At 39.8% G+C, this 16,441-nt stretch overlaps 2 protein-coding genes across 8 annotated transcripts in view; one reads left to right on the top strand and one right to left on the bottom strand.

Moving 5' to 3' along the window:
- selenom (selenoprotein M) overlaps positions 1 to 1,287 on the top strand; it is a 65,515-nt gene extending 64,228 nt beyond the window's left edge. The window contains exon 7 of the mRNA XM_061986281.2: positions 791 to 1,287. Within this exon, the coding sequence (XP_061842265.1) occupies positions 791 to 1,036 (246 nt within the window). The 3' untranslated portion in view covers positions 1,037 to 1,287. The remainder of the gene's footprint in view (positions 1 to 790) is intronic.
- Positions 1,288 to 5,695: 4,408 nt separating this feature from the next.
- smtnb (smoothelin b) overlaps positions 5,696 to 16,441 on the bottom strand; it is an 88,922-nt gene continuing 78,176 nt past the window's right edge. For 3 of the 7 annotated variants that reach the window (XM_061986273.1, XM_061986274.1, XM_072914340.1), the window contains 9 exons: positions 16,326 to 16,401; positions 16,126 to 16,158; positions 13,536 to 13,715; positions 13,355 to 13,417; positions 13,202 to 13,271; positions 10,891 to 11,061; positions 10,678 to 10,804; positions 10,394 to 10,545; positions 5,696 to 6,676 (listed from right to left, as the gene is read on the bottom strand). In XM_061986273.1, coding sequence (XP_061842257.1) covers positions 6,523 to 6,676; positions 10,394 to 10,545; positions 10,678 to 10,804; positions 10,891 to 11,061; positions 13,202 to 13,271; positions 13,355 to 13,417; positions 13,536 to 13,715; positions 16,126 to 16,158; positions 16,326 to 16,401 — 1,026 coding nt within the window. In that variant the 3' untranslated portion in view covers positions 5,696 to 6,522. Of the gene's footprint in view, positions 6,747 to 7,665; positions 7,845 to 10,393; positions 10,546 to 10,677; positions 10,805 to 10,890; positions 11,062 to 13,201; positions 13,272 to 13,354; positions 13,418 to 13,535; positions 13,716 to 16,125; positions 16,159 to 16,325; positions 16,402 to 16,441 lie in introns of all 7 variants that reach the window. The other 4 variants (XM_061986275.2, XM_061986276.1, XM_061986278.2 and 1 more) reach the window with 4 other exon arrangements.

Here is a 16,441-nt window from a genome sequence, read left to right as displayed (position 1 = left end):
CAATCCGGGGTCTGGAGGGGGGAGGGAGGGGTTAGGTTTGGTTATCATCATTTCAGTCATCAACAATTGAGAACAGAGAGAGAGAGATCAGAAGGCATAAGAAAAATTATCTACATTTGATTATTTACTTTTGATTATTAACAGTCCGGGGAGGGTGTTAGTTTAGGGTTGAAGTTGCCTGGAGGTGTTCTTTTAGTGCGGTTTTGAAGGAGGATAGAGATGCCCTGTTTTTTTTACATCTGTTGGGAGTGCATTCCATATTGATGTGGCATAGAAAGAGAATGAGTTAAGACCTTTGTTAGATCAGAATCTGGGTTTAAGTGGTTAGTGGAGCAAACGATCAAATCAATAGAAGCTGTTGATTTTAGTGGTACATATACAGTATTGCATACGATGCCGGGTGGGATTCCTTGTGGTCATCTAACACCTTTTACTTTTTGTTTGGAGGTGATTTTGTATTGACCCAAATATTGCAAGAGACTGGTCATCTTTTAGTGGAGGTTTGGAGATGTTTACATGCAAACCAGCAGGTGGCGCCAAGCATTTCTTGCAGTTTTATGGAGGCATTATATTTGAAAATAAGGCAGCCAAGAAATAAGATATATTAAACATAATTTAAAAAAAATACTTTTTGTCATCTTTTCAAAAGCGGGTCTGAAAAAGTCAGTTTTGTATTTGAGTCAAAAAAGAAATGTCCTCATTTAAAATATGAAATAATATCTGGAGTGTGTATTAAACTAAGCTGCAGTATTTTGTATGAAAAAGTCTCATGTTTTTGATATTTCCTCAGAGGATCGCTTTGTCTGACATGACCCGCTCTGAGATCAACGAGCTGCTGGCCAAGTTGGGCTTCTACAAGAAGGCCGAGGCAGACGAGGAGGTCCCGGAAGAGTTCCGCTTCTCCCCCGCCAAAGACAGCCCGTTCGAAAATGAGCCGGCAGCACACAAGCCCGCCACTGAGAACACCTCCTCCTCCTCCACCTCCTCCTCCTCCTCCTCAGAACCTGACTCTGAGGCCAAACACACGGACCTCTAATGCTGTCCGAGACACGTGACTGTTGCTAAACCAGGCCAGCAGATCCAGAATCAGGACTAACGTTTTGCTACAGACGTCAAAATCAGCGGTCTGGCCTCCTCACCTGTGCACGCTTCTCACCCGCCAAGATACAGAATGACGCCGCAGGTTAAAAATTTGCCGATTGGCCTGAGGTTGATGCCACACGTACTGGTGGGTGGGCTGCTACACACACCTTACCACTGGAAACCAATAAAATGGTTTTACACCAACATAGGAATCTGTTTTTGTGAAGAAGGTCATGCAGAAAGAATGTTTGTGCAAATTAGGATATTTGTAGAGCAAAGCTCTCTGAGGCGGTTGATGACAAAAATGTAAAAGTTCTGTCAAAGGATTCATTTTTTTAATCAGAATTTTCACAGTGAACTAATCACAATTCCAGGTTATTACTCACTTGCATAATTTAGATTAAGTCTCTATTTGGACAATTTAATTGTCAGGAATACCTACTCAGTGGCCTAGTGGTTAGAGTGTCCGCCCTGAGATCGGTAGGTTGTGGGTTCAAACCCCGGCTGAGTCATACCAAAGACTATAAAAATGGGACCCATTACCTCCCTGCTTGGCACTCAGTATCAAGGGTTGGAATTGGGGGTTAAATCACCAAAAATGATTCCCGGGCGCGGCCACCGCTGCTGCCCACTGCTCCCCTCACCTCCCAGGGGGTGATCAACTTAAAAGTTAAAGTACCAATGATTGTCACACACACACTAGGTGTGGCGAGATTATTCTCTGCATTTGACCCATCACCCTTGATCACCCCCTGGGAGGTGAGGGGAGCAGTGGGCAGCAGCGGTGGCCGCGCCCGGGAATCATTAGGGTGATGGGTTAAATGCAGAGAATAATTTCGCCACACCTAGTGTGTGTGACAATCATTGGTACTTTAACTTTTAACTTTAATTATTTGAATGCATGTCATTTATATGCTCAAAACAGTTTTATCTAAAGTTTATCCATCTGTTTGTTTTCCAGCGAGTACACCAGTCAGTCTCACTTATCTTTGCACTGACTGTGTAAAAAACTGTTCCACCTTCTAGGGAACCATCCACACTTCGAGGGGAACTGCACTTTTTGGGGGTAATTTTGCTTATTATTCACAATCCCTACGTAAGACAAGAACACGTTTTTATTTTTTTAATGCATTCTAATTTGTAATATACGGCAAGTACGTGCTGGCTAACAATGCAGCAAATGGGAGTACTGTATTGCGCTCATAGAGCCCTCTGGGGAAAAAACCCCCGCCAAAAATCTCCATTTCCATCTCTTGCCCTGAATATTAACCAAGCGTTAGATATAAGTGTCTGTGTGAAGGAACCATTTTTAGCGGCGCCGTGGTCAGAGCCAACTAGTTCATGCAGCTCAGTATTGCCTCTGAGTTGGTAAAAGTTAATTCTATAGATTATAAACATTTACTTAATTAGTAGAAGAAAGCTGTGCCCATAAACCGAGAAGTTGGTCAACTTTGACATTCAACTTAAACCCGATGATGGTGAGAAAGACAGAATATGCTCATTTGCGCTCACATTTTTTTTTTTTTACCTGTGGGAGGATTTCTTAATATAAACGTAAGATTTACACATCTCACCAGTCGGCATCCCAGCGTTCATAGTTTGCACTTCTTGTTTAGCATGTAGCAAAATGCTACATAAGCTTAGTGTTTTTTTTAAACTTCCATAAAATGCATTTCAAAGTGAATCTGCTTATTAAGCCCTGAAACGGGTCTAAGAATGGCAGCAACATTGATTTTGCGGCCATTGTAAAAAACTAAACACTCCTAATAGGGACAATGTCATCTTTCCAAAAACTGTTTAAAACACAGAAGTCTAAAAGCTGCGGGTTTTAAATATTTTTCAGTCTTTGCGAGCAACTTTAGGCCAAATTATACATATCTAATACTACGTGTTTGTATTTTAAACTTTATAGGTAAAATATATAGAAACACACTTATTTCAGTAGCAAAGCCTCGCTCCAGAAATCAGTAAAATGTGACATTTTTGCTGCATGCTTTGAATGGGTAAAAAGTAGCACCACCTGGTGGACAAATCTTAATTTGAAATCCAATAGTCAATGGTAAATATTCAAGTGACTATTGGATTTCAAATTAAGATTTGTCCACCAGGTGGTGCTACTTTTTAACCAAAAGTTTTATACTGTGCGTGAATGCACAAAAGTTCGCTTTGTTGATGTTATTGACTTGTTGGGAGTGCTAATCAGGCATATTTGTTCAGTGCATGACTGCAAGCTAATCAATGCTAACATGCTACTTAGGCTAGCTGTATGTACATATTGCATCATTATGCCTCATGTGTAGGTATATTTGAGCTCATTTAACATCCTTTACTTTTATCCTCTTTGTATATAATTTATTTTTGCATGTCTCATGACCAGTGTTGGGTTAGTTACTGAAAACCAGTAACTAGTTACAGTTCGTTACTTTATTTCAAAAGTAACTCAGTTACTTACACCAAAAAGTAATGCGTTACTGTGAAAAGTAACTATTTAGTTACTTCTACTTTTTTTTTTTTTTTAAAGCTCCCATTAATGCCCTTTTAGCCTTCATTTCAGTACTGTTATTGCAGTGGAGAATAATACAATCTGTTGATCAACTTGACATACATTTGCATCACTGAACTCTGCTAAGCAATGTGCTCTACATACAACACACAAAGACAAAGATATGTTTCAAAGGGCCAATTTATTTCAGGCCAGAACAAACTGACAAAACTATTTTAAATAGCTGCAACATAACATACATAAGTAACAAACAGCATAATAACACTAACACTAACACTAACCACGTTAAACCCAGATTCCGATCTAACAAAGGTCTTAACTCATTCTCTTTCTATGGCACTTCAATATGGAATGCACTCCCAACAGGTGTAAAAGAAAGGGCATCTCTATCCTCCTTCAAAACCGCACTAAAAGAACACCTCCAGGCAACTACAACCCTAAACTAACACCCTCCCTTCCACATAATACCTCTTCGGATTGAAAATAATCAAATGTAGACATTTTTTCTTATACTTTCTGATCTCTCTCTCTGTGTCCACTACTTGCTATACATATCCTACCAAGTCAGTCCTACACTGTTTCACTGTCCATTTCTCTGATGATGCAGTTGTTAATGACTGAAGTGTTGATATCAACCAAACCTAACCCCCTCCACCCCCCCTCCATATCCCACACCCCGGATTGTAAATAATGTAAATAATTCAATGTATATACCCTGATGATTATCTTGTGTGATGACTGTATTATGATGTTAGTATATATTTGATAGTATATATCTGTATCATGAATCAATTTAAGTGGACCCCGACTTAAACAAGTTAAAAAACTTATTTGGGTGTTACCATTTAGTGGTCAATTGTACGGAATCTACTAATAAAAGTTTCAATCAATCAATCAATCGATCAACAACATAGATGTAAAGCTGGCTTCACCTAAGGAAGGCACACGTGACATACACAGAGCCTAACCAGGCTGATTTGAATTGTTTTGGGCAGTAGACGGGATCTTTGATCCAAGACACAACTTACATTTAACTAAAATGTTCTTTTCTTTGTGCTCGACAAAAGAAAATAAGTGAGAATATCTCATACTTGCCAACCCTCCCGAATTTCAGTGCCTCTCCCTGGGACAACCATTCTCCAAATTTCTACCGATTTCCAGCCGGACTTAAGGCACGCCCCCTCCAGGTCTGTGCGGATCTGAGTGGGGACAGCCTGTCGTCACGTGCGCTTGGCCAACCAAAAAGTAACCACAGAACACTATACCGTATAGTCGTATAGTGTTCTGTGGTTACTTTTTCATAACGTAAAATAACGCAGTAACGCATCATGTAGTAACGGTAACTGAGTTACTGAATATAAAAAATAACGCATTAGATTACTAGTTACCGCCGAAACTAACGGCGTTACAAAGTAACGCGTTAGTCCCAACACTGCTCATGACACATTATCTGTATGTCATATTGGCTGCAGCTGCATTTCGGATAGTTGTTTGTGTGCCATGTTGTTCCAGACCACAGCAAACATTACCTAGCTCGCCAAAGATTGTAATAAATCTATTAAAAGACAGCCTGCCGTTTCCTTTAACTTGGACACACACATCGATATCGTTGGCCATTAAAAGCCAGGCATTTCCAGGAGTTATCTCACCTTCTGAGTAGCCTCTGATTTACTAATGCAGTAAAAATGTGTAGAATAAATATTACATTTCAACATTTCTGTCAAATAAGATTTGCTTCAGCCTGCGACACAGTCATTTTGATAGTAGGCTATTATAGCTAATATGGACACTTACGTCATGTGTTGCCTTTCCTTACAACACTTACCGGTATATATGGCTTTTCATTTTTTGCAGCTCCAGACATTACTTTTTTGGTCCAATATGGCTCTTTTAACATTTTGGGTTGCCGACACCATTTTAACACAAACAATTGCTTTACTTTAGGAATCTGACTTCAAATGCGTTCACAATGGGACACTTTTTTGAGCAGCTTTGCCATTTTAGGTTAATTTTAGTAACAGCAACGACAGCGGTGTTAAGGTTTAGGCGAAGACCCGGGGGCACTTTGAGAATTTTTATAAAGCAAAGTGTCAAACAAAAACAAAAACGTCCACGACAAAGAAAAGTATTTCTCTGCTTTAATGACGTCACATTGAACTGTGGTGCACAGAAACATGAAATCGTGTTTTGATATCTTATGTACAAGCACTTCCTGCTTTGTGGAAGGTTTTGGACTCATTCTCCAAAACTGTCCCAAATACAGTGGATACAAATATACCTTTTTTTTTATTTTTTTATATCCAAATCATACGTGAATCATCTTTTCAAAAAAATGTACACATGAAAATATTAATAGTTAAGAGGAAAAAAAAGCTTCATGTTGTAAAAGACACAAAATGTATTCTGTTCAGTCAGGAGTTGGATTGCTTTCAAGCAGAAGTAAAAACTTTTTTGTTTGTTAAGTCCGCTCAATAATAAAAGTGTGCAATGACAAAGTACTTTGACGGTACAAAAGAGTATTTTCAGTAGCACTGAGTGTACACTGATATGGATCTATAGATATGAATGTTCTGTATAAAACAACCCAGTGTGAATGAGTTCAAAATAAAATGCTGACAGTGAAATAACTTAAAATGTAAATAAGTTGACCAGAGTTGGGTCAAAAATGTAAAAGTACCTAAATGGGAACCCAATAATGACTTATTGTGCAGCGGGACTGATGACCGCCACAGAAAAATGAACGCATAAATAATTTAACAAGTGGTGTAAAATGAATTGAAAACACAAAAAGGGTGAATGTGCTAAAAAGGTTCAGCTTAAAAATGGGAGCTTCTCTCGTTGGAAAACATGATTGTGATTGAGGCGGACACATTCTCTCTCTCTCACACACACCACCCGCCTGCCTCGTCTGTCCGTCATGTGACCCCGCCCGCAGGTCAGAGGTCAGAGGGCCGCCCCATGGCCATCTCGTGTCGGCGCAGGTGGTTGACCAGAGACTGCACGTAGGTGAAGACGCATTTGGAGTCGGGCTTCTTTCCCATGATCATCATGTCCTCCACTTCCAGCAGGGGCATGCAGTCGGCGTACGTCCTGAGGGGGAAGGCGGTTCAAAGACAGGCCACGTGAGACGTTCAATGACCCCACAAAATCCGCCATTAAACTAAACTAAAAAAAAAGGTACACGCTTTACACATCTCTTTCAGCGCAGTTTGGCAGGTCTCTCCTCTAATGGCTTTAAATTCTAAGGACACTTTATTAGTCGTAGGACCAATACAACACATGAAATAATGGTAAGTTTATATTAATGTTGTTGTATTATACTGTAGGGATGACACCTCATTTATTTTACTTTGATACAATGCAGCTCTGCACTACTCTTTGGGATTATTGTGTCAAGTGTGCATCATAAGATTTGTATAGGATGTGAATCTTACAACTCAGAAATCCATTTCATTCCGATTCCATTCAGAATCGAGTCGTGATTCAAACTGATTATCACAATCTATTAGTCATAAAAATTATAATTCTTTCAAAACAAGTTAAAAAAGCTCCTCCTTAAAAAAAAATCAATTATGAATAAATAAAAATCACGATTTGGATGTGAATCTATTTTTTAAGAACCCCTAATTATTAATGCAGGCTATTTTCCTGTCTAAGCCACAATCAAGTCGTTCAAAAACGTGGGTGTAATGCACAAGGTGACCACGGGGCGGCAGTATGTGCACATACAGCAACTTGCCCCAGGTTTCTCCACAAAGCATCAGCAATATTACCAGAAATAGCAAAGACATCCTGCCTGCTCTCCTGCATGTGAGGATAAAACGTCAACATCATAAAAGCTATTTTAGGAAGTGCAGGCATGTCATTCTTTTCCGGATAAATACATCTTTAAAAGGGTTTAAAAGCCTTTCTGCATAAACATTTGGTTAAAAGGAGCCAAACTGTTTTGTCTGTTGGGAACACAGATACTTTTAAAAGTCTGGATAATATGCACAAAGGCACGTAAACACACCATGTTGTAACCTTTACATTTAGCTGAGCATGCTACACAGTCCACAAGAAGCTTTTCCCTCTCTCACCATGGGGCCACTTTTAGCCTGGGGTGCGACCTTAGGAGGAGTTTTTGGTTTTAACCAGGCCTTTGGTCACCAGGCCCCTGTAGAACTCCTGCAGGTACGTGTACACACACTTCCAATCGGGCTCGCGCATCTTCACCATGTCATCCACGTCCAGCAGCTGAGGACAGTCCACTAGCTTCCTGCTCCCGGCGAAGGCGGACGCAGACGGGGAGGAGGAACCAAAACGGTAGGAGAGAGAGAACGAAAGAGAGAGAGAGAGAGAGAGAGGAAGGAGAAAAGAGGACGACAACAGGTGGGAGAGACATGATGCAGTGAGCAGCCATGATGAAGAATCAGTGTGAAGAGACAGCAGAGAGAGAGACAAACAGAAACATTAACATTCTCTGTGTTCACACAAACAGTGTTGACATGCTGCATAAACATCATCATACACAACAGTGTGTGGCATACACAAACATACACAACACAAAACAAAATGTCTTAATGAGCCGCAGTCCTTGCTCATTTAGCCTTTTTGTTTCTTTAAGACAATAACGAGTGACAATAAATAACTGAATAAAAGGCGGTGGATGACAACACACTGGTCAACGCATACTGAACAATAATGGTGCATACTGAACAATAATGGTGCATAATGAACAATAATGGTGCATAGTGTGTACAATGTATGTTGCATAGCGTGTACAATGTATGGTGCACACTGTACACAATGTATGGTGCACAGTGTGTACACAATGTATGGTGCACACTGTACACAATGTATGGTGCACACAATGTATGGTGCACACTGTACACAATGTATGGTGCACAGTGTGTACACAATGTATGGTGCACAGTGTGTACACAATGTATGGTGCACAGTGTGTACAATGTATGGTGCACAGCGTGTACAATGTATGGTGCACAGCGTGTACAATGTATGGTGCACAGCGTACACAATGCATGGTGCACTGTATGGTGCACACTGTACACAATGTATGGTGCACACTGTACACAATGTATGGTGCACACTGTACACAATGTATGGTGCACACTGTACACAATGTATGGTGCACACAGTACACAATGTATGGTGCACACAATGTATGGTGCACACAATGTATGGTGCACACTGTACACAATGTATGGTGCACACTGTACACAATGTATGGTGCACACAATGTATGGTGCACACTGTACACAATGTATGGTGCACACTGTACACAATGTATGATGCACACAATGTATGGTGCACACTGTATGGTGCATACAGTGTAATTCATGGTGTATACGGCACAATGTACAAGACAATGTGTGTGCACTGCCGGTGGGTTTGCGAATGTAGATGTGCAACACAAACACACACGTGGTGACTGTGGTTGAGTGACAGTCCAGTGATGAGGACATCAATCATGAACCGGCGTGCACGTGAGCCCACTGGCTGCATGGCGCACAATGTTGTGACACGACAGCTGAAACATGGTTCGAAGACAGAAGACATAAAAAGGAGAGAAATTAGAAGAGGAGACGATATCGTAAAGTTCAGGGGAGGGTTGAACCTCTTTTTTGACCTGGTTGTTGGTTGAGTGATGAGATAGTTGGCAGGTACTTGTAGCACAAAACAGATGGCGAGGAGTTTTAGCGGTCATTATTATTATTATTATTATTATGAGTGATAAATTCACTTGTAGACAAGGAAGGTTGACATTAAATGCATCGGAGTGTAAATGTTACACTTTTTGGCACCAAATATTTTTAGAAAATATTTAAAACAATGTTTTATTCCTCTTTCATGTCATGTTATACAGTAATACCTCAACTTACGAGCTTAATTGGTCGGATGACAGAGCTCTTAACTCAAAACACTTGTATCTCAAATCAACGTCTCCCATTGTAATTAATTGAAATAAATGGTAATTGGTCCCCCTAAAAGAGCACAATTTTAACAGGTAACATGACTTTTAAAAATAAAAACTTTTGGACAATACATTTTGTACAAAAACAATACAATATAATGTACCACAAACAACTACAGTAGTTTTATGAAGTAATGTAACATTAATATACAATACTAACCGAGCACTGTCCTTCACACTCACTTTCATCCTTCCCATGGTTGGAAAGCAAAGTTATGTCCATCTCTAGCTATAAGCTAATGCTAGCAAGTAAGAGCAGATTTATTTGGACGGATCTTACAAAGTTCACTGTGACATTTGCTACACCGACTAATGACGGGGATGCTTTTAACTCAAATGTTTGCTTGTAACTGAAACCATAACAATTAGGTGAGAGACAGCTCTTATCTCAATTTTTTTTTTTTTTTGTCTCAAAACACTCTTTGGTTGAGGTACCACTGTATACATATTTTTTAATATATGCATTTTTAAATATTTTGCAAAAATAAGTAATTGTTTAAAATGCATATTGTATAAAAGTTCTCCCATAAATTAAAACGTACATTCAAAATAAAAATGATTACAATTTCATTATCCTGCTGGGTTTTAGTGTAGTCTATTTTCAGTTCTATAACAATGAAATACTTACTATGCTATTTTTTCTTTACAAAATGTGTAATTGTGTATTAAGTTAAGTTAAAGTACCCATGATTGTCACACGTATGTTGCTTATCTTATGTATAAGCAGATAAGGTAAACTTCTTGATTTTTCCGAGTGTTTTGCATGCATTTTGAAAAATGTGAAAAGTTTTGAACTTTGCACGAGTATTTCGCTGCCACGTGTTTGGACTCACTCTGCATTGTTGAAGGCCACCTCAAAGTTTTGCCTGCGGTTACCGGGGCTCAGGGAGCTGTAGTCGAAGGCCTCTGGGAAGAAATTGTGCACCAAGGCGCAGAACGCCATGCCGTCGCTCCAGCTGGATGAAAAGTTTTGTATATCCACGTGCTGATTGGGGATGGAAAAGAGCGAGTTAAGTGATGGAAACATTCCCCGGGTAGGAAGATAATATCTTGGACTAGAGTGCATTAGCAGCTCGACTTTTACTGGCTGTCATGAAAGAAGAGTGGCGAGGTGCACCTCATATGAGCGAGTTTTGGCGCGGCACCAGTCGAGCAGCATCTGCTTGATGGAGTTTGCGTTGGGTACGCCGAAGCTGGTGGAACGCTGAACTCTGTTTACTTTGGAGACCACCTGGTTTACCGGGCTAAAAAAAAAAAGATACAGTTTGTGTCAATATTTTAATGCACCGTCTCTTTATTTGGTAGTTCTCATTCAAGTGTTGATCCTCACCCGCCTCCCTCCTTCTCCAGCTTCTCTATCATGGCTTTGCGGGCCTGCATTGCTGAGGTCTTGGGCAACGTCTGAGCTCTCATCAGCTCCTTGCGCCTCTCAGCCTGCTTTCGCTCCACTGCGGCCAGGCCGCCGCTGCGAGACGTTGATTCATCCTCACGGTCAAACACACTGAAGCATTCGCAAAGACAGACAGCTTTATCGGTAAAAAGGCACATGGCTTGTGAATTGAGTTTACCTATAAATGCATTATTAGGCAACAGGTATCGATAGGAATCGGGTCTCATATTCTGATTCTCCCGGACCGTTCAAAGTTTTTTTAAACGTTGATTCCTATTTCTGATGCTCAATATGCTAGCAGCTAACTATGTATCTGCATTTACCGCGTGGAGGCGCTCCCCTAAGTCAATAATTATCCAATGTGGAAAGTAAACCACATTCTTATAAGTAATATTATAAATGAAGGACTATAAGAAGAGGCCAAACATGTTATAGGAAAAGCAAACAAGAGCCGGCAGGATATTCACCAAGCTATAAAGCAACTGTTAGTGCAGTGGTTCTCAACCTGGGTTTGATGGAACCCGAGGGGTTCGGTGAGTCGGCCTCAGGGGTTCGGCGGAAGTCAAAAACACACCCGACTCATCGTGTATATAAAAACTTCTCCCTATCGGGCGTATTACGGATACGGCAACAGCAGAAGTCACACTGATTTGCAAGTGTGTAATTTGTTGTGAGTTTATGCACTGTGTTGGTTTTGTTCTTTGAACAAGGTGATGTTCATGCATGGTTCATTTTGTGCACCAGTAATAAAACATGGTAACACTTTAGTATGGGGAACATATTCACCATTAATTAGTTGCTTATCAACATGCAAATTAGTAACATATTGGCTCTTAACTAGTCATTATTAAGTACTTATTAATACCTTATTCGGCATGGCTTTATTATAACCCTAACCCTCTAACCCTGACCCCAACCCTCTAACCCTAGCTCTAACCAAATAACTCTAAATTAAGTCTTTGTTACTTAGAATATGTTCCCCATATTAAAGTGTTACCAACAACATAACTTTGTCTTGAATTTGAAAAAAAAACATTTTATTTTTCCCTAAAGAAGGGTTCGGTGAATGCGCATATGAAACTGGTGGGGTTCGGTACCTCCAACAAGGTTAAGAACCACTGTGTTAGTGTGTCAGTGTTGTCAGAGAGCGATCCATGAATTGATAGTCTTGATACCAAGGGTAGTATCAGTATTTGATTGATAATAAATTGATATTTTCCTCTTCCCAACATTTTTAGTAATGTTTATAGATAGACTCAGGGAATAATTTCTTGGACACAGGACTTAGAAAGGTAAAAAAAAAAAAAAAGTTATTAAATTAGTAATAGATGGTAGGTTTTGCTTTTGTTTAGTTATTGTGTACTACTGACTTTGTTTTGTTCAAACAATTGTATGTAATAAAAGAAAATAAGTTACTAGTTTAAATATTGTTACACTCTCAATGTTCTTCATCATTAGGACTGCACCTATCGATTATTTTAGTATTTGAGTAATCTATTGTTTGGTTTGTTTAATTAATCAAGTAATTGGATAAAACAAACTTTATAGCCTCAGTGTGTATTTTAGGTATGTCTGCTCTCATGTGCACTCTTATTGCAGCAGCCGTGCAAAAACTATGTCCATGTATTTAAAGTTGCGAGCACTCCATACTGTCCAGAATGTGTACATTTTTATTAGCTACACTCATTAAATGATTAATCAAAGCAACAAAATACAAAGCTTTTTTCGAATCGAATTAATTGTTGTGGCCCTAAAACTTTTTTTTTTTTCTTTTTACATTTTTTCTTTACCACAAACATGGTCTGTAGGTTTTTTTTCCCCAAGATTTAAAAAAATAAAATTAAACTTGTGTGCACCTGTTGAAAGAAGCTTCATACATTTATTTTCAAGTTCCAAGTATTGGTATTTATATACTGCTTGAAAATAGTTCAGTGACAAATTCATAGTCCATTTTCGACCCTGCCTCTTTAAACAATCGGAATCGAAACGAGGAACCGGAACGGGAATTATCCAGATTCCAACGATGCCCAACTCTATGCATGATTATAAACAATTAGTGTAAATGTTTATGATATTGTCCTTGCGTCATAAATGTTCCGCAACAAAAACAATCACGGTGTAATATTAAAGTCAGCTCAGATGCAACTGATTTCATCATGGGGGAAAACCGTAAGTACAAGCGCACAATTAGAACATGATCCAAATAAAACTTGGACCAGTGTTCATGTGATGGACCATGACGCTTACTCACCTGCCGACTTTTTTGCTTGTATTGGAGGAGGAAGACGAGAAGCTGTACGATTTTGACTGAACTGTTCCTCCTGAAATGCAGAGAACCGTTGTAAAAACAAAACCAGCAGATATACTTTAAGAATAGAACCGTAACTTTAATAGGATGACTCACGGTCTGTTTTCTGCAAATAACTAGCTTCTACCACGGTGCTGCGACTTGATCTGTTGCCATCATCTGATCAAACACATTTGATAGTTGACACTTGAGTATTTTAGTTGCCGTTCACTGCCGACTTACAGCAAGGGTGTTTTTAAGAGGGAAAAAAGTGAAGTGAAATTTTAAAAAAAAGTACCGGACTGTGCAAAGCGGTCTGTTTTGGTGACATGGCTGAGGGTGGAACCGTCTGCTGACTTCTCCACTTTCCTCATCACCACCTCTCCTGCTCCGACACCGGCACGATTTTTGTGCGTACGCTCGTCTCTCTGCTGACGAAGCTCCTGCAGACGAGTCTCCCGCTCTCTTTCTCTCTGGTCTGGAGACAATAGACAGATCGTTAGGTGGAGCAGAGGTGGGATATTGGGAGGGGAGAAGAGATGAAGTCAGTGGAAAAAAGAGAGGGGAGGGGGATGATACTTTTGAAATATCCCTTCTACTTGCACAAAAATGGATACAAGAACAGGGCTTCTGAGGATTCAATGATCCTTTTAGGATTACTGCATATATACCAGGCAGCAATAACATTATTAGCACTTGCATGACTGAATGAGATCCAAACAAATGGTGCATTAATGTCAGAGGTATTCATTAAAACATGATTCGGATTATGGATGTGGTTGTTTTTTTCCCCCCCCAAGAGTGTACAAATGAAATTTTGGTAACTGCATTCAAATACATGAGCGGCATACTGTAATGTTGGGTGGCATGACAGCTAGTGGGTAATGTGCGAAGACAAACAGTGACCACACAATAATTTTCAGGACTAACTGCCAAATTCAGAGAGGTCCTCTCCACGTTATTTAAAACCCAACAGCTATTACACTTCTGTGTGTTTGGATTAGCATTAATCTATCATGCCCTTTCTCTTTTGCAACAGTGCAGTAGACATTTCATTTAAAGGGGACCCATGATGAATTTTGCCTTTTCTGTCTTATTAATGTTGTTACAATTTTGAATACCGGTACACGTGTTAAACAATGCCAAAGCATCACATCATAAGGTTCATGCATTTTGCCGTGAGCTTGCACACAGTTTTGGATGTCTCGGCTCGCAAAGTTTTGTAGTATGGCTACTTTGTGACATCACAACAAGGTGGCCGTCCTTATTTGGACATTAAGTCAAGCTCTCAGCCAGAGGAGGAGGGGCGTAATAACACTGACGTGCGACATAACAGCTGTTAAAAGTAGATTTTTTTATGCAGTCTGAATTGATCGGTAGGTGTACCTAATGTTGTGACAGGCTGAATCTATATGACTTTTGTTTAATATTTACAAATGTGACCAAGTGAATCTACATAATGTTTATTTATAAATTTTTATAGAGGTTTTTTTTCTCGACCATGTCTGGGGAAAAAATACCAATGACGACTCCAATCTATATATTTGAAGGGGAACATTATCACCAGACCTATGTAAGCGTCAATATATACCTTGATGTTGCAGAAAAAAGACCATATATTTTTTTAACCGATTTCCGAACTCTAAATGGGTGAATTTTGGCGAATTAAACGCCTTTCTATTATTCGCTCTCAGAGCGATGACGTCACAACGTGACGTCACATCGGGAAGCAATCCGCCATTTTCTCAAACACATTACAAACACCGAGTCAAATCAGCTCTGTTATTTTCAGTTTTTTCGACTGTTTTCCGTACCTTGGAGACATCATGCCTCGTCGGTGTGTTGTCGGAGGGTGTAACAACACGAACAGGGACGGATTCAAGTTGCACCAGTGGCCCAAAGATGCGAAAGTGGCAAGAAATTGGACGTTCGTTCCGCACACTTTACCGACGAAAGCTATGCTACGACAGAGATGGCAAGAATGTGTGGATATCCTGCGACACTCAAAGCAGATGCATTTCCAACTGGACAGATCAGCTTTCAGGAAAAGAGAGCGGATAGGGTATGTCTACAGAATATATTAATTGATGAAAACTGAGCTGTCTGCACTCTCAAAGTGCATGTTGTTGCCAAATGTATTTCATATGCTGTAAACCTAGTTCATAGTTGTTAGTTTCCTTTAATGCCAAACAAACACATACCAATCGTTGGTTAGAAGGCGATCGCCGAATTCGTCCTCGCTTTCTCCCGTGTCGCTGGCTGTCGTGTCGTTTGTCGGTTTCGCTTGCATACGGTTCAAACCGATATGGCTCAATAGCTTCAGTTTCTTCTTGAATTTCGTTTTCGCTACCTGCCTCCACACTACAACCATCCGTTTCAATACATGCGTAATCTGTTGAATCGCTTAAGCCGCTGAAATACGAGTCTGAATCTGAGCTAATGTCGCTATAGCTTGCTGTTCTATGCGCCATGTTTGTTTGTATTGGCATCACTGTGTGACGTCACAGGAAAATGGACGGGTGTATATAACGATGGTTAAAATCAGGCACTTTGAAGCTTTTTTTAGGGATATTGCGTGATGGGTAAAATTTTGAAAAAAACTTCGAAAAATAAAATAAGCCACTGGGAACTGATTTTTAATAGTTTTAACCCTTCTGAAATTGTGATAATGTTCCCCTTTAACAGTGTACATTTGCAAAAGATACTTTTATATGACACTTTGGACTTTTGGGGTGTGTACTCATTTGCAATCTGGTAGCGCCTCCAGAATTTTAACATCTTGCAGACAGATACTAACAACACTGTGATGGTGCTGGTGCAAACACACACAAAATAGACGATGCAGGCATTTTAGGTGCAAAACAACACTGCAAACCAACCTGTCCTACCTATTTCCTCTTGAGTACATCCAAGCATGGCCTCTGGGAGTAGAATGGATAGACATATTTTGGAAATTACCTATGAGCTTCTTTTTTTTCCCCACGTCACCCCTTTTCACCCTGGTGAGTCAGGGTTGTAACAACTTGCTAAATACTTTTTTGCATCTCATTGTAAGACAGATGGAATAGATTTGTTATCCTTTTGTTACCTCTCTTTTTTTTGCGGAGGTCTCTCATGGCTGCACGGATCATTTTCCTCTCCTCAAAATCTTTGCACTCATCAAGCTGTTCGGAAGTAATCAACATAGAAAACAATGAGGTCATT

This window comes from Nerophis lumbriciformis, linkage group LG12 (assembly GCF_033978685.3).
Source record: "Nerophis lumbriciformis linkage group LG12, RoL_Nlum_v2.1, whole genome shotgun sequence".
Classification (NCBI taxonomy): Eukaryota; Metazoa; Chordata; class Actinopteri; order Syngnathiformes; family Syngnathidae; genus Nerophis; species Nerophis lumbriciformis.
Note: the sequence above shows the minus strand (reverse complement) of the source record. Positions and strands in the feature narration are given on the sequence as shown.